This window comes from Syzygium oleosum, unplaced genomic scaffold, assembly GCF_021117445.2.
Source record: "Syzygium oleosum isolate NSW1041296 unplaced genomic scaffold, Sole_v2.1 Sole_v2.05, whole genome shotgun sequence".
Classification (NCBI taxonomy): Eukaryota; Viridiplantae; Streptophyta; class Magnoliopsida; order Myrtales; family Myrtaceae; genus Syzygium; species Syzygium oleosum.
In genome coordinates this window covers 15,062,256-15,079,415 of record NW_026607489.1, presented here as the reverse complement: position 1 = coordinate 15,079,415, position 17,160 = coordinate 15,062,256, and the positions used below count along the sequence as shown (strand labels likewise).

The 17,160-nt window shown below is 40.9% G+C and overlaps 3 protein-coding genes across 8 annotated transcripts; 2 read left to right on the top strand and 1 right to left on the bottom strand.

The window, feature by feature from the left end:
• The first annotated feature begins 973 nt into the window (after nt 1-973).
• Nucleotides 974-7,072, top strand: LOC115664581 ((-)-germacrene D synthase-like). Its single transcript, XM_030586503.2, has 7 exons — nt 974-1,290; nt 2,042-2,330; nt 2,505-2,880; nt 3,147-3,365; nt 3,457-3,595; nt 6,164-6,412; nt 6,505-7,072. Exons 1-7 carry the CDS (start codon nt 1,150-1,152, stop codon nt 6,796-6,798), a joined length of 1,707 nt encoding a protein of 568 aa, XP_030442363.2. The 5' UTR covers nt 974-1,149; the 3' UTR covers nt 6,799-7,072.
• Nucleotides 7,073-11,271: 4,199 nt separating this feature from the next.
• On the bottom strand, nt 11,272-12,253 carry LOC130138158 (uncharacterized). Of its 2 annotated transcripts, none has more exons than XR_008816565.1 (2): nt 11,982-12,253; nt 11,272-11,657 (listed from the first exon to the last, which is right to left on the bottom strand). XR_008816565.1 is itself a non-coding variant. In XM_056311322.1 (2 exons), the coding sequence occupies exons 1-2, from the start codon at nt 12,188-12,190 to the stop codon at nt 11,426-11,428; spliced, it is 366 nt and encodes a 121-aa protein (XP_056167297.1). In that variant the 5' UTR covers nt 12,191-12,253; the 3' UTR covers nt 11,272-11,425. The 2 variants fall into 2 exon arrangements, 1 of the variants encoding a protein (XP_056167297.1); XM_056311322.1 differs by having other exon boundaries at nt 12,057-12,253.
• An 809-nt stretch (nt 12,254-13,062) lies between these two features.
• LOC115666508 ((-)-germacrene D synthase-like) lies at nt 13,063-16,095 on the top strand. Of its 5 annotated transcripts, none has more exons than XM_056311319.1 (7): nt 13,063-13,290; nt 13,677-13,730; nt 14,143-14,516; nt 14,738-14,956; nt 15,047-15,185; nt 15,271-15,519; nt 15,613-16,095. In XM_056311319.1, exons 1-7 carry the CDS (start codon nt 13,153-13,155, stop codon nt 15,904-15,906), a joined length of 1,467 nt encoding a protein of 488 aa, XP_056167294.1. In that variant the 5' UTR covers nt 13,063-13,152; the 3' UTR covers nt 15,907-16,095. The 5 variants fall into 5 exon arrangements, with proteins under 5 accessions (XP_056167294.1, XP_056167291.1, XP_030444079.2 ...); XM_056311316.1 differs by having other exon boundaries at nt 13,677-13,895; XM_030588219.2 differs by having other exon boundaries at nt 13,677-13,965; nt 14,141-14,516.
• The last annotated feature ends 1,065 nt before the right edge of the window (nt 16,096-17,160 follow it).

Sequence of the window (17,160 nt, the reverse complement as noted above, 5' to 3'; positions counted from 1 at the left end):
ATTTTTCCTCAAGTTGCCTCCATTTGAATTAGGGTTTGAAGAAGAGGGGAAATGGCTCGATTTGTCCGAACTAGGGTTTAAATTTAGGGCAAACAAATTTAGCATCATCGTTTATGGTATTTATGCTGGCTCGAAGCACCAGTGTCCACATTGGATTTCCGGCATCCCAAATCGAAGGTGACACTTAAGTGTTCGTTTTTTTTTTTTACCAAAATAGCACGTCAAAAAGTTTTGACACTGAAGTAAGTGTCGTACAGAAATTATGGTACTTCTAATGTCTTTTTTTCTGGTAAGAACTATCACCATGTAAATGGATTTTCAGAACCAGATCAAATCAATGCGGACAATCACTCTCTTGAGAATAGCCTCATAACGAGACTAGTTAGATACGGATTCTATCATGACAAACAAAGTGATGATATATTTAGTCTAGTGGCACGCCTTGGGTCATAAGATCATTTCTTATACACACAACAACTAGCATAACCTACCCATGACTTCCTTACATTTATCAATGATGCATCTAACAATTGCACTTACACTTTGAGGGGAAAGGTGTTGGTAGATCGCTTACAGCATCGCTAATTAACTTATTAGTTGACAGCATTATATAAAATAAGTGTCTTCCATATAACAAACGAAAGAGACTGAGCAGAGCCTCTTCTTGCAAAATGAACAGTGGAGGAGCAATCACAAACATGCATTGGCTCTGACAGTCCGCACCGCAGTTGGTAAAGTTCTCAGGGAGCTCTGCTATTTCTGTGGCCGCATTCGTGAGCTATTTAATTCCTCACTTAATATCCGGGTCTTGTCGAGATACCATGTTATTCACGACGATTCCTCACTTAATTTCCGGGTCTTGTTGAGATACCATGTTATTCACGAGCGTCGTGAATAACATGGTATCTCAACCTGTCAACCAGTCCTCGAAATTAAGTGAGATACAGTGAGACTCGTCAGAAATATGGAAAGAACGTGTCTTGAGTTTGAGAAATAAACGTTTGCCTTTTCTGTTCCTCATCCTCCCAACTTTTGGGACATAGGATTCTATAGCCTATAAATACCCATCGATAAGTTTTCGACACTCACAGGAGAAACCCCAACCCTCTAGTGTTCTTCATCTTTTGGTCAGACACCTGAATCTAAGAAATGTCTCTTCAGATTTCAGCAATCCCATCTTTACCTTCTGCTCAAGAAACAAGCCACGTGACCGAACGCCGGACGGCAAATTATCATCCAAGCATATGGGGGGATTACTTCCTTAAATATGCTTCTCCCTCCAACTCAATGGTCAGTAATTCTGCTTTTATCTTCTACTTTTGTTTTCTTGCAATTGCAATTGGTAGACCTACTTCCATATCATTTAGTTCCACCACATCGCTTATATGATATAAATTGCTCTCATATATATACATGTTCCCCTCTCCGCACAAAAAGATAAAGTTGAAAATCATAAAAAAGAAGAAAGAAGGTCGAAAAACAACAATAATACTTGTAACTTCAGTCCAAGGCACACGCTTAAAGCTTCACCGACCACAGTATGTCCTCTGCTACAAGAAACATCTCATTATGTCATTAACTCCCTCCTCTCATATGGTCATTGTTCTCATGGGTCCGATTTCACATGTAATGTGAATGAGCATATAACATCGAAATACCTAAATAGGGTATACAGACGGGGCCATCAAAATTAAGTAATTTTGTAAAGTATGTGAGATTTTGTAGGATCACTGCCAACTGTGCTAAAGCTTAAGCTGTTAGATAAAGTCGTGGTTATATTTAATTACTCTAACACTCCCCCTCACGCTTAGTCTTGCCTTTTTGCCTAGCACTAAGCTTGTACATATATTTAATTAGAGCATAGAAAGATTTGAACTTAGAACCTCTAGCTCTAATACCATGTGAGATTTGGTGGGACCACAGTCAACTGTTCTAAAAGTTTAAATTGTTAGATAAAGTCGTGGTTATATTTAATTACTCTAACAAAGTATACGTATTTCATGCTTGCTTTTATTTGAAATAGCGTGAAATATATTTGCAGAAGTTCAAATTCCTTGGGAGAGTGGAGGGACAAATTGAGGAACTGAAAGGAGAAGTAAGGACGATGATGGCTGGTGTCGTGGATAAGCTTTCACAGATGGTTCACTTGACTGATCAAATCCAACGCTTGGGAATTGACTACCATTTTAAACGTGAAATAGATGAGCAATTGGAACAAATTTACAAAAGTTACTCTCAACTTGATCATGAAGATTTTAGGGTAGATGACCTTCACATGGTGGCTCTTATCTTTCGATTGTTGCAACAACAAGGTTACAATGTTTCATCGGGTATGACTTAAATGTAGTAAACCATTCCGATAAGATACCTATTAAAATCCTTCTATTGCTAGGTCGAATTTAAGGAGAAACATGTACAATAAAATCTATAACATTAACTGGGCATATCACATTCCTAATTTCTTGTCGATTGCATCTTTTTTCCCATGTTGGTTGGTTGCACAGAGGTCTTAAACCAATTCAAGGATAGTGAAGGGAACTTCCGGAAATCGCTCATCATCGATGCACGCGGATTACTGAGCCTATATGAAGCTTGCCATTTAAGGAGTCGTGGCGATTCTATCTTGGACGAAGCACTTCCTATTGCTATAACTTACCTTGAATCAATGGATGAGAGCCAAGTGAGCACTAGTCTTGCGAAACAAGTGAAACATGCCCTAAAGCAGCCACTTCACAAGGGATTGCCAAGGCTCGAGGCGAGGCGTTATATTCCACTCTACCAAGAAGAGCCTTCACATGACAAAGTCTTGCTCGCCTTGGCTAAACTAGATTTCAACTTACTACAAGAGCAACACCAGAAGGAACTTGGCCAGATTACTAGGTTCATTAACTTCATGTGATAGCATAATCTAAAATTAGCTTCTCGATGATGTTTTAACAATGCCCGAACTATTGATTATGTTTTAACAATTCCCGAACTATCGATTTTTCTTGTTGTGTTTTCCAAAGGTTAACTCGTCTAGTTTCAATTTACACTTCTAAATAGTGCTTTTTCAAAGTCCTTTACAAGTGACAAAAAGAGTTTAAAATATGTGAAGTCATCGGGCTAAAGTACTTTCAGTAACGCTCATGTTCGCTTAATCATAGGTGGTGGAAGGATATAGATGTTCCGAGGAAGTTCCCATTCGCTAGAGACAGGATTGTGGAATTGTTCTTCTGGATCACAGGAGTATATTTCGAGCCGGAGTTCACCATGGGCAGAGATATACTAACTAAAGTGATCTCCCTGACTTCCATTCTTGATGATATCTACGACGTCTATGGCACATTTGAAGAACTTACGCTCCTCACCAAAGCAATCCAGAAGTACGTAATCCGCGTTCTCTTTCTCAAACTTCTGAATTTGATCAATTTTGTATAGAGTCGAGTGTGTCATTTTCTAGGACTTTGAATTCAGGTGGGATGTTGATGCCATGGATGGATTGCCAGAGTATATGCAAGCCTATTACAAGGAGTTTTTCAGTCTCTATGAATATATAGGGAATCAATTGGCCACAAAAGGAAGGTCGTATCGCCTCGTCTATGCAAAAGAAGCCGTAAGCATCATCGGTACACTTTACATGCATCAAATATGTCGCGACCGAACTCCCGAGATTTTTTTTTTTAAAACATGCAAAAAGGGAGGATTCGCCTGGTACATATTAAGTCTAGGTTCAGGACTTAACTCGGGCTCTCCCAAGCCCATACCATATCGCGACTTAGGGTTTAAGTTTTTAACATGCAAATGGTTTATACCAAGGAGTCGTCACTAATCGATTTGGGGTGGGTCGATTAGAAACCCAAATAAGGTGATAGGAGGAACACCCTATTCCTACAAACCAGAGATTAACTGAGTTCGGGGACTTGGTTACACTAGTTGGATAACTAATGCCCTTTCGGTACCTTTTTACCCTGTTCATTTTATGAAAACATTTGTCAGGCAATTTAGATTGATTTTAGGACCTTTCTCCTAACATATGAGGTGATCAAGCGAGTACATAATCAGAAACGATTAGCAGTCAAAAACACAACAATTCATGCAGCCTAAGGTTCTAACCTTAACTGAGTCAGATGACATTCAAAAACACAACAGCTCATGCAATTGTATTAAAAACATGTATAACAATACAACGGTAATAACATACAAAATACTACCGCGCAATCCCAGGCTTGTCTAATTTAAGTATGGCAATTTATACAATTATAACAACATGCATAATAATACAAAAATAAATTAAAACACTTAGATATATCACAATAATTTTAAAAAAAGATCTTTTCTTTTTTTTATTTAAAAAAATTAATTTTTTTTAAAATTTTTTAAAATTTTTTTCGAGAAAAAAATAATAATAATAAAAAATTGATAATAATACAGAAAAAGAAGAAAAAAAAATTTGAAATTTTTTTTTGAAAGTTTTTTAATAATTTTTTATTTTTAAAATAAAATAATAATATAATAATAAACCGGGTCGGGTCGGATCCAATCCGGGTCAACGGATCCGATCCGGGTCAACGGATCCGACCCGGGCGTTGACCCGGGTCGAATCAGCTGAACCGGGTCGGTCAGACTGACCCGGGTCAATAGATCCGACCCGGGCATTGACCCGGGTCGGATCAGCTGAACCGGGTCGGTCAGACCGACCCGGGTCAACGGATCCAACCCGGGGCGTTGACCCGGCCGGGTCACCAACCGGCCGACCGAACCCGTGGGGCAGCCGCCGGCGAAGCCGAAAATCGGCCTCTCGCCGGCGGACCCAGACCGGCGCCGCCCCCAATTCGGCCCCTGGGACTAAAACCAAACCTCTCCACCTACCGGAGTCACCGTCCGACCGCCGTTCGCCGGCCGGCGATCAAAACGAAAACTGGTTTCATTGAGGACTTTTGTCGAGCAGGTGGTGTGCGCTACCAAAAACAGCAAATTCTGACCTGTTCCGGCGAACCGGAGGATTCAGGCGACCCAACCTACCTTCGGTGAGGACACACGGACGGCGGGGGACGACGGTATGGGCCGGGATTCGCGCGAAACGGCCGGCGCGAGTCCCGGCCAAACCGAGCAGAAAAACAGAGCAGAACAGAGGCGGTTCGGGCTGGGGGAGAGCTCACCGTCGACGGCGCGTCTGGGGCTTTCCGGTTGATCGGGGGGCGACGGCGACGCGGCTGGGAACCTGCAAGAACCAACTCTCCTCTCTTTCTCTCTCTATTTTCTCTCTTTCTCTCTCTGTTTTTCTCTCTCTGTTTCTCTTTGAAATTGGCCGACCGGCTCCTCTCCTCTCTTTCTCTGGTCTTATATGGTCGCGGTACGAGCACGGCGGTCGCCGGAAGATCTCTCAGTCTCTCTGTCTCGCTCAATCTCTCTCTTTCTCTCCCGGCTTCTCTCTGTTCTGTTTCTTTCGTAAAACGGCCGACCGGGCCTCTCTCTCTCTCTCTCCGGCTTTTATAGGCGGCAACGACGCGTCTCACCTGCTCTCGCGTCTGCATGACGACGGCCTGCACCGGGCTACACCACCCCACGACTTTCGTGGCCATGGCAGGCCGGTGCAGAGCAGAGCAGAGCAGGGGGGCCGGTTCAAAACAAACGCAGAGAGGAAGGAGGAGAGGATAAGGGAGCCGGGGGAACGAGGAGGACGGGACTGGCAATTAATGCCAGTCCCGTCGGCGTGCTCACCCGGCTCTGCTCTGGCCGGATAGCGACGCCGAGGAGCGGCGCCGCCGTGCGTCGGCGTGACGTCTCGAACAGGGGAGAACAGGGGCGAGAGAGCGACCGGCGAGGGGGAAGAAGAAAGGAAGGGGCTGGGCCAGGCCAGGCCCAGTCCACGCGGGGAGAGAAAAAAAAAGAAAAAGAAGTGGGCTGGGTCCGCGTGGGGGAGAAAAGAGAAACGGGCCGGGTCGCCCCGGCCAGACTCGATTTCTTTTTTTTATTTTACTCTAACAGACCCTATTAATACAAATATGCCTAAATTCTATATGCAATGCATTTAAATAGAAATATTTTTTTATTTTAGGAATTAAAGAAAATTAACTCCTAAATTTTGTGTACTTAATTTTGGGCAACTTAAAAATAGGTGTCAACAGAATACAAACTTTAGTTGGAAACCCGACATTCTTGTTTATGTTTAATTTCTCAGATGAAGAAGCTAGCGAGAGCGTACTTTCAGGAAGCCAAATGGTTCCATACCAACTACACACCAACACTGGAGGAGTACATGCCCCTTCAACTTTTAATGACTGGCTATGGAATGTTAGCGACTACATCACTTGTGGGAACGGGCGATGTGGTCACAAAACATGCTTTGGAATGGTCGATCGGTGACTGCAAGATTGTGAAGGCTGCCCAAACCGTCTCTAGGCTCATGGATGACGTTTCCTCTCATGAGGTATAACATAAACATAATTATCCTCCAGCAATCTAATAAAATTAGATCGATTACCAATTAATCTAATAACACGTATGTGGTTTGACATACAGTTTGAGCAGGAGAGGGGGCACGTGGTATCTGCAGTGGAGTTGCTCATGAAAGAACACGGCCTCTTGGAGCTGGAAGTTGTGGGGGTACTCCAGAAAGGAATCATCGATGCGTGGAAGGACATCAATGAGGAGTTTCTTCGTCCAACCGCGGTCCCAATGCCAATTCTCGTGCGAATACTCAATCTCGTGCGGGTGATGGATGTGTTATACAGCGATGGAGATAATTACACTCATTCTGGAACCAAGCTCAAAGATTATGTGACATCGCTCTTCGTTAATCCCTTGCCGATGTGATGTTTGGACCAAACGTCGTCACACCAGTTTGGTTATTGTCAATCAGTAATCTATTGATTATGCCTTTGAACTCCTATTTTCCCGGATGTAATATCATTACCTGCATGTACTTTCAGATTGATGTGCGTGATAAGACTCATAAATAAACCATGCATATGGGTATGGTGTTGCTATGTTTGCAAGTCTAGTGTATCATGCAATTGTAATATTTCAATAATTCCTAACGCTTGGGAAAATTGTCCAAAAAGTCCTAAACCTATTGTACCGCGGCCAATTCAGTTCTAAACCTTTCAACTGTGTCAATTTAGTACTAAAGCTTTTGATGATTTGCCAATTTAGTCATAAACATTTCAATTAAACCAATTTAGTCCTAAGCCTTTGGACGATTTGTCAATTTAGTCCTAAACATTTTGACAATTTTCTAATTTAGTCCTCCTAACTAATTTTGGCCGGATATCGACGTGGCGATCTTGTCAGCACCAATCGTCCTACGCGGAATTAGGGTTTGAAGAAAAGAAGGAATTTAGCCCCAATTCGTAAATTTGAGGTAAATAACACACATGGACAACGTCGTTTAGGGCAATTCATGCTGACTTACTTTACCAGTGAGCCATGTCGATCGCAAAAACATTAAACTATTTACATGTCAGATTTCCCGGCAAGCCAAATCAGCGATGGCACTAAAGTGGTTGTTTGTTTTTTTACAAAAGTGGCATTCAAGTTATCACTCAAAAGTTCTGACCGTACAAAAGTAATGACACTTTAATTGTCCTTTTTCCCATGAATATCCTATCATATGTTGGGTGCACCTAGAATAGGATTTTAAATCTTTGAAAATCCTCTAATGTGTCCCGCTACTCCGACCTTCACCCCACCAATGTGTGGCACTCCCCCATAGTGCCTCGAGGCTGCCGTCTATCCGTTACCCTCGTGATCGATTTCCTCGCGGTCGTCGTTGTCTACGCAACCCTCATGCAAGGATCGCAACCCCCTGTCCACGTCACCGAGACGGAGAGACAGAGCTCGAAGGGATTGATGTAAAACTGAGAATTATCAAAGGCCACTTGGACATAGTAATTGACTGGATTCCAGGAATGAAAGACATTAAATTGTGGGCCTGCCAACCTTCCTTCGTAGCTCAGATCCTGATGGTCTTCCATACCTTTGATGCCCTTGAGTCAGAATTGCTTAGTGCCGTATCATCAATTTTACTTCGTGTTTATGCAAATGGCCCACTCTCGTTACTTCAAAACAAACTAGCGAGGAAGAGAGCCCCCTGAAATCTATTTAGTGCAATGTGTGGAGAGAACATACAGTATCTTCGATAGCACATCTCAAAGGAAACGAACTTGCTTTTATACTTTAATTTTCACACCATAGCTGTCTTGACAAGAGAAGAGCTTATGGCTTTGCAACAAGACTGGCCAACAGCAAACATCCATACTTGTCGATAATTAGGCCCGACCTCGTAAGTGGGGGGGATTCAGCAGTTCTTTCCCTAGGAATACGTTGAAGAAACAGACGAAAGGAATATGCTTGTAGATTGGTGTCCACGGGAGGCAATTCTCAACCACTTGTCAATTAGAGGATTCTTAATGGTGGTAGAGGCCATGCAGCATCATCGGAAGGTGTTCATGACGAGGACAGTGGAAGGTGGCGATTTGGACAAAGATGGAGATGTCAATTGGGAAGCTACGGTTAATTGGCCGTTGACAACAATTACAGCTTGTTCTTCTTGATTTCTTAAGATATATTTTTTTTATTTTTTATCCAATTCGGTTTTATCCCATTCCCTTACTCAGATTTCTTTTCCAGCATTTTATATATATGGATTAGGATAATGACACAAACGATCCCTGAACTTTAGCCCAATATACAATGTAATCTATGAACTTTTAATTTATTCAATATGGCCACTGATTTTTCGGTAAATGTTCAAAATAGTCCCTAGATAATATGAAAATATCCAATATTATCCTTTCATTAATTTAAGTTAAGGAAGAACATTGAACATTTTTATATAGTCTAGGGACTAGCTTGAATATGTACCAAAATTTCAAGTACCACATTGAATAAATTAGGGATAATGACACAAATTGTCCCTGAAATTTGACCCAATGTACAATGTGGTTCTTGAACTTTTAATTTGTTCAATGTGGTCTCTGAACTTTAGCACAATGTGCAATGTAGTCGTTAACTTTTAATTTGTTTAATGTGATCCCTAAAATTTTGGTATATGTTTAAGCTAATCCCTGAATTATATGAAAATGTTTTTTAGGAAACGATCGAAGCTCCTCTTTTGTAAAATCAAAACATTGATACCGATCACAATCTTATATGTCAAGATTTGGGAATGAACTGTAACACTGCAAATCCAGTGTGAAATTGAAAAGGCGTTGTTAAACGAGAGATAAGTAAGAACAATCCTAGATGGTGGATTTATATTAGATCTGTCAAACGAGTAGGTCGGGTTGAGGCGGGTTATAAATGGTCCAACTCAAATTGACCAATTAACTTGTTTATGACCTATTTATATATAATACAAATTTCTCGACCCATTCATACTCGACTCATATTGTTAAAACACTTTCATATTTAACCAAATCTAGGAAAAATTGTTTCTTATGAATTTTTTAAAAAATTATATTGCTAAAACAATTCCATGCATTGCAAATCTAGTGGATAATTTTTATAATTTCTTTTTTAAAAAATTTTACATTTTTTCTTTTTTCTTTTTTCTTTCTTTCCTTTTCGTTTTTTTTTCTTCTACGTCCGGCGACTCTCGCCAGCCACTGGGTGAGAGCTCAAGGCCCTCACCGGCTGCGGACAAGGGTCCCGACCCTCACTCAGACCTAGCGAGGGCCGCGAACACCTTGCCGGCAACAGGTGAGGGTCACAACCCTTGCCCCAACGTATGAGAAAGAGAAGATTTACCAAATATCTCTAAGCTTAACTAGAAGAGGGAAAGATAAAATCTGCCAAATATCTCTAACTAATTATAAAGATATGCTAGATATTATGCTAACTAAAAATAAAAAAGTAAAAAGTAAATCTTAACTAAAAATAAGAGATACACAAAATATTAAAAAAACTAGAATGTAAACCTTTAGCAAATCTTCAATAATAGCCCTAAGCAACACAAGGACGACGCCTATGATGGGAGCCGTCCTTAAAGAGTCAGTCTAAAGACGGCTTTCACCAACCATAAAAAGGCACGTGTGTTTTCTTAGGCCGATTGCTCCATAATTGGAGGCTTTCAGTTTGCTGAATAAATAAACTAAGCTAATCTTGTAAAATTACATAGTAATAATTCTTCTCCGGAAATTGGGTATGCCAGACCTTTCAGTCATATTATAGCATACGTGAGCTTATGAGTTATGATTGCGAAAGTATTTATAAGTTGTATAAATACCAATATTTCGAAATAGAAAAAATAGAATAAAGATAAAGGGAAAAAATAGACAAAAGAAAATTGAGAAAGAAAGAAAATTTTCAAATTAGGGCCCGAAGTAGGGCGGTTTTCTCAAAAGAGAGTTTGAAGTTAACACTGTCTCAAATAAGGGCCTCAATTGACCGATTTATTCTCAAATAAGGGCGGTGAATTCACTAAAAAACCCTCAACTTTAGGTCAAATCCCAAATTTGCCCCGAATTTTGTTGTGTAAAAAAAATTAGCAAATTTGAATTTATTTTCAAAAATATACCCATGTGATCTAGTCTCAACTTGACGTGACACTTCCACGTCGATAACAAATCAACATTAGCAAAGTAATTGGGCGATAGGTACAGACCGACGTCGCATTTCCACTTCGATAACAAATCCAACCCAATAAAAATTGTTGAAATTCTCCAAAATAAAACCATTCTAGGATATGAAAGTTAGGGACGATAACAAATCCACCCCAAAAAACTTTGTTTAATTTTTAAAAAAACCTAATTTTTAGGTTCAGTCCAAATTTGCTTCGAACTTTTCTTTGTTTAAAATAAAGCCTCGTTACTCTGTTGATGTGGATTTGTTATCGATGTGGAAGTACCACGTCAAGTTGGGACTGGATCACGGGGTATATTTTTTAAAATAAATTGAATTTTGGTGATTTTTTTCACGAAACAAAATTTGGGGCAGATTTGGGACTGGACTTAAAATTTGGGGTTTTTTATGAGATAAAAAAAAGTTCGGGATAGATTTGGGACTGAACCTAAAGTTTGGGGTTTTTTTCGAAACAAAAAAAATTCGGGACAGATTTGGGACTTGACCTAAAATTTTGGGTTTTTTAGGGAACTAGGCCCCTATAAGGGCCTAGTTCCACCAACTAGCCAAATCTTGTCCACGTCTAGGGGCATTCTCGTCCCAGTTCATTATTTTTTCTTTATTTTTCTTTGGCCCTGTCTCTTTGTTTCATTTTTTTGTTGAAAGTGGCCTAGAAAGGGTTGCCGAGTGCATGAACGATGGCTTTCAACAGAGACTGGAAATGGGCATTCAGCCGAGACCCATCGAACTGCTGCATAGATGTCTATACACCACATAACGGGATTCCAGACTGACTGCTACGACGAAACAGAGATTACTCTTAAAACTTTGAGGGGTAAGAATTTGATCATAGATATGTGGGTTGCAGCACAGCCTCCCTTCACTTTTTAGCAATGATGATGACAATGGCCAGTGACTCCGAGGCTCCACCTGCAACACCCACTGCAGCGCCAAGAAACGCCATTTTTTTCCATTCCAAGACATAAACTCTAGTTTCGTCCCAGATAGCATCAAGGAAAAAGAAGGAGATTGAAGAAGAGTCACCGGGGACGGAAGCAAGAATTGTTGGGTGATGTATCATGAAACCCAAGCACTTCATGGCCTGGACAGCACTGCACAACATTTCAAAAGACAGAGAAAAGTTAGAAACACGACATGTTACGAGAAAAAATAAGAACCCTTATGATCCATAATCATTCTCTCTCAAACATTGTGAAAACAAATACTCCATTACCATTACAAAAACTTTAGTATTTCACTCTTCTTTTTTAAACAACATTTCATTTCTAAGAGAGATAATAGCAATTAAAAGCTTAAACCAGCCGAATATTGGCGGTGCAGTACCGGACTGTCCACTTCATTAATCAAACGGGGTCGTGAATTCATGAAAAAATTAACAAAAAGGACGAGTTGGGATAGACTGAAAAAAAACCCACATTTCTTCATCTTCTTCACGTACATCACCGACAAGAAGCGAGATTAGCCTGCGAGAACGATCGGCGAGGGCTTACATTGCATCGTGGTCGGAAACTGACTGTTCTTGGAGACGTAAAAGAGTGGAGTAGGTGAGTGACTTGCTGGCTCCGACGTCCAGAGATACGAGGATTTGGGTGATTTCTTCGAGCTTGGTGGAGAAATCAGACATCCTTACCACGAAGAACGATCAAAAGATTGCAGATTTCGGAAGATACGGAGCTTCGGTCTTGACGATGAATAAACAAAGAAAGAAAGAAAAAGAAAAATATATATACTGGGACGAGAATACCCCTGGACGTGGACAATATTTGGTTAGTTGGTGAGACAAGGCCTTTATTCAATACTAAATTGGCCCTCCGTACCATTATTTGAGATATGGTTCACTTCAGGCTATATTTTGAGAAAACGGCCCCATTTCGGACTCTTATTTGAAATTTTACTGAGAAAGAATAAAAAAAAAAGGGAAGAGAGACTTGTTTAGAGAAAGGGGACACGAGTGGAGGGTGAGTTCTTGAAAGGATGACACAGTCCCTCCTAAGAACTCTCCTTTCATATAAAAGTACAGATTTCTATAAATTATGTCAAAGTTTGGTATGTTAATCAAACCCATTTCTCGATTCAATAGGGTCCTAAATAAGGAGAGAGATTTAAAAAGCGGGTCCGATTGCGCCTATTCCTAATCCTAAATGAAATGAAACAACATAGGGATCCATATGTAAGTCGGCCTAAACCAGAGGCAGGTATAAATGCTATAACAAAACTTCGTAAGAAATCTATCTTAGGAAATCTAGGGTAGGGCTCTTTTAACTAATGTGTATAATTTACAGTTGTTACCAAAAAGGTATCACTTTGTAGTCGGCAGGTGCGTGAAGTTACTTTGACAAAGACATAAGAATTTGTCCAATGTTGAAAAAAGTGACGGCAGTGAACTCTACACTGGTGAAATCTTAACGCCCGGGATTGGTAGGTCTTAAAAAAAAAGGTCCAAGTGCGAGGAGGTTACGAACATGGTGTCTATAAATAAATACCCTTGAAGTATTGATGTTTTGCAACGCAGAGAAAGCCTCTCCTGGCTCTTCCATTTGTGCATTGGTCTGACATCCACAAACGAAACGTAAGAACAGAGTGAATATGTCGCAGGTTTCAGCAATTCCATCTTCTTCTCCGAACAAAGGAGCAGGCCCCGTGATCCAACGTAAGTCGGCGGGTTATCATCCGAGCGTATGGGGGGATTACTTCCTTAAATATGCTTCTCCCTCCAACTCAGTGGTTAGCAATTCTGTCATCTTCTTCTTTTGTTTTCTCGCAATTGCATTCTGCAGACGTCGCTTATATGATTCCAATTGGTTTCGTATCTATACATGTTCCCGACAAAAAGAGACAGTTAAAAATCATAAAAAGATGAAAGAAGGTTTAAAAACAACAATAACACTTGTAACTTCACCGACCACAGTATGTCCTCTGCTACAAGAAACATCTCATTATGGCATTAACCCCCTCCTCTCATACGGTCGTGGTTCTCATGGGTCCGCTTTCACATGTCATGTGAAAGCTAAATAGGTACACAGACGGGGCCATCAAAATTGAGTTAATTTTGTAAAGTATACGTATTTCATGCTCGCTTTTATCTGAAATAGCGTGTAATATATTTGCAGAAGTTCAAATTCCTTGGAAGAGTGGAGGGACAAATCGAGGAACTGAAAGGAGAGGTGAGGAAGATGCTGGCTGGTGTCATGGATAAGCCTTCACGGATGCTTCACTGGATTGATCAGATCCAACGCTTGGGAATTGATTACCATTTTGAAAGTGAAATAGATGAGCAATTAGAACAAATCCACAAAAGTTACTCTCAACTTGTTCATGAAGATTTTAAGGTAGATGACCTTCACATGGTCGCTCTTATCTTTCGATTGCTGCGACAACAAGGTTACAATGTTTCATCGGGTACGTCTTAAGTGTAGTGAACCAATCCTACAAGATACCTATTAAAATCCTTCTATTGCTAAGTCGAATTTCCGGAGAAACGTGTACAAGAAAATCTATAACATTAACCGGGCGTATCACCTTCCTAATTTCTAATCGATTGCATCTTTTTTTCTCGTGTTGGTTGGTTGCACAGAGGTCCTTAACAAATTCAAGGATAGTGAAGGGAACTTCCAGGAATCGCTCATCACCGATGCGCGCGGATTGCTGAGCTTATACGAAGCTTGCCATTTAAGGTGTCATGGGGATTCTATCTTGGACGAAGCACTTCCTTTTGCTATAGCTCACCTTGAATCAATCGACGAAAGCAAAGTGAGCACTAGTCTTGCGAAACAGGTGAAGCATGCCCTAAAGCAGCCACTTCGCAGGGGATTGCCGAGGCTCGAGGCTAGGCGTTATATTCCACTCTACCAAGAAGAGCCTTCACATGACGAAGTCTTGCTCGCCTTGGCTAAACTAGATTTCAATTTACTACAAGAGCAACACCAGAAGGAACTCGGCAAGATTACTAGGTTCATTAACTTCATGTGATAGCATAATCTAAAATTCGCTTCTCGATGATGTTTTTACAAGGCCCAAACTAACGAGTATAGATTAACTCATCTAGTTTCAAATTACCCTTCTAAATAGTGCTTTTGAAAGTCCTTTACCAGTGAAAAAAAAAGGAGTTTAAAATATGCAAAGTCATCAGGCTAAAGTACTTTAAGTAACGCTCATGTTTGCTTAATCTTAGGTGGTGGAAGGATATAGATGTTCCGAGGAAGTTCCCATTCGCTAGAGACAGGATTGTGGAGATGTTCTTCTGGACCACAGGAGTATATTTCGAGCCAGAGTTTGCCATGGGCAGAGATATACTAACCAGAGTGATCTCCCTGACTTCCATTCTTGACGATATCTACGACGTCTATGGCACATTGGAAGAACTTACGCTCCTCACCGAAGCAATCCAGAAGTACGTAATCCGCATTCTCTTTCTCAAACTTCTGAATTTGATCAATTTTGTATAAAGTCAAGTGTATCATTTTCCGGGACTTGAATTCAGGTGGGATGTTGACGCCGTGGATGGATTACCAGAGTATATGCAAGCTTATTACAAGGAGTTTCTCCGTCTCTATGAATATATTGAGAATCAATTGGCCACAAAAGGAAGGTCGTACCGCCTCATCTATGCAAAAGAAGTCGTAAGCATCATCGGTACACTTTACATGCATCGAATATAACCTTTAGTTAGAAACCCGACATTCTTGTTTATGTTTAATTTCTCAGATGAAGAAGCTAGTGAGAGCGTACTATCAGGAAGCCAAATGGTTCCACACCAATTACATACCAACACTGGAGGAGTACATGCCCCTTCAACTGATAACGACTGGCTATGGAATGTTAGCGACTACATCACTTGTGGGAATGGGCGATGTGGTCACAAAACATGCTTTGGAATGGTCGATCGGTGACTGCAAGATCGTGAAGGCTGCCCAAACCATCTGCAGGCTCATGGATGACGTTTCCTCTCACCAGGTACAATAAAAACATAATTATCCTCCAACAATCTAAAAAAAATTAGATCGACCACCACTTAATCTAATAACACCAATGTCGTTTGACATACAGTTTGAGCAAGAGAGGGGGCACGTAGTATCTGCGGTGGAGTTGCTCATGAAATACCATGGCGTCTCGGAGCAGGAAGCTGGGGAGGAACTCCATAAAGGAGTGATTGATGCGTGGAAGGACACCAATGAAGAGTTTCTTCGTCCAACTGCAGTCCCAATGCCTATTCTCACACGAATGCTCAATTTCTCACGGGTGATGGATGTGTTATACAGTGATGGAGATAATTACACCCATTCCGGAACCAAGCTCAAAGATTATGTGACATTGCTCTTTGTTAATCCCTTGCCAATGTGATGTTTGGACCAAATGTCGTCACACCAATTTGATCATTGTAAATCAGTAGTCTATTGATTGTGCCTTTGAACTCCTATTTTGCCTGGATGTATGAGGGAAAATATCATTACCTACCTGTACTTTCAGATTGATGTGCGTGATAAGACTCATAAATAAACCAACATGGGTATGGTGTTGCTATGTTTGCAAGTCTAGTGTATCATGTAATTGTAATATTTCAATAATTCCTAATGCTGGGGAAAATTGTCCAAAAAGTCATAAACTTATTGTGCAACGGCTAATTCAGTTCTAAACCTTTCAATTGTATCAATTTAGAACTAATCATTTCGACGATTCGCCAATTTAGTCATAAACATTTCAATTATACCAATTTAGTCATAAACCTATAGATGGTTTGGCAATTTAGTTCTAAATATTTTGACAATTTTTCAATTTAGTTCTTTTAACTAATTTTGGCCGGATATCGCCGACGTGGCAGTCTGATCAGCGCCATTCGTCCTAAGTGGAATTAAGGTTTGAAGTAAAGAAGGAATTTAGCCCCAATTCGTAAATTTGAGGTAAATAACACACATGGACGACATCATTTAGGACAATTCATGTTGACTTACTTTACCAGTGAGCCACGTCGGTCGGAAAAACATTAAACTATTGACACGTCGGATTTCCCGACAAGCCAAATCAGCGATGGCACTAAAGTGGTTGTTTTTTGGGATATGTTCACTAGAAGTCCTAAAACTTATCGCGAAAATGCAATTGAGTCCTAAAACTTACAAAAAGTGCAATCGAGTCCTAAAGTTAACACCGTCAATTTGTCTAACGAAAAATGCTGACGTGACATTTTAAAATAAATTTCTCTTTCCTAGGTGGCATTTTTTTATTACTATTCTATTCAAATCTTATATAAATTGAATTAAAAAACTAAAAAATCTAAAAATTACTTAAAAAAACAAAATCGAAAAAAAAAAGCTAGGGCTAAGGTGGGAGTTGTGGCTGCCGCCCATCGCTGGAGGGGGGCCAACGGAGGTCACCGGAGGGGCTAGCTGAGGTCGCCGTCCCCGAACGAGGGTGGTCGGCCTTCGCCAGCCCCGGGCAAGGCCTCGCTGACCCCAGGCGAGGGCCGGCGACCCTGGTAAGGCCCAGCGAGGGCGCCTAGATCTAGTTAACGCCAGTGCTCGCCTGGGCCTAGCGAGGGTCACCGACCCTCGCCGACCTCAAGCAAAGGCCGGGTGTCACCCAGATTTGGGTGCCCTCAAC

What these genes read in the sequence shown, in the direction of transcription:
- LOC130138158 (XM_056311322.1), bottom strand. Translation starts at nt 12,190, where the DNA reads ATGTCTGATTTCTCCACCAAGCTCGAAGAAATCACCCAAATCCTCGTA. An exon ending in GTTTCCGACCACGATGCAAT is followed by an intron (nt 11,658 to 12,056) that starts GTAAGCCCTCGC and finishes AATGTTGTGCAG; the next exon opens with TGCTGTCCAGGCCATGAAGT.
- LOC115664581 (XM_030586503.2), top strand. Translation starts at nt 1,150, where the DNA reads ATGTCTCTTCAGATTTCAGCAATCCCATCTTTACCTTCTGCTCAAGAA. An exon ending in CTCACCAAAGCAATCCAGAA is followed by an intron (nt 3,366 to 3,456) that starts GTACGTAATCCG and finishes CTTTGAATTCAG; the next exon opens with GTGGGATGTTGATGCCATGG. An exon ending in TCGTCTATGCAAAAGAAGCC is followed by an intron (nt 3,596 to 6,163) that starts GTAAGCATCATC and finishes TTAATTTCTCAG; the next exon opens with ATGAAGAAGCTAGCGAGAGC.
- LOC115666508 (XM_030588219.2), top strand. Translation starts at nt 13,153, where the DNA reads ATGTCGCAGGTTTCAGCAATTCCATCTTCTTCTCCGAACAAAGGAGCA. An exon ending in AGGTTACAATGTTTCATCGG is followed by an intron (nt 13,966 to 14,140) that starts GTACGTCTTAAG and finishes TTGGTTGCACAG; the next exon opens with AGGTCCTTAACAAATTCAAG. An exon ending in ATGACGTTTCCTCTCACCAG is followed by an intron (nt 15,520 to 15,612) that starts GTACAATAAAAA and finishes TTTGACATACAG; the next exon opens with TTTGAGCAAGAGAGGGGGCA.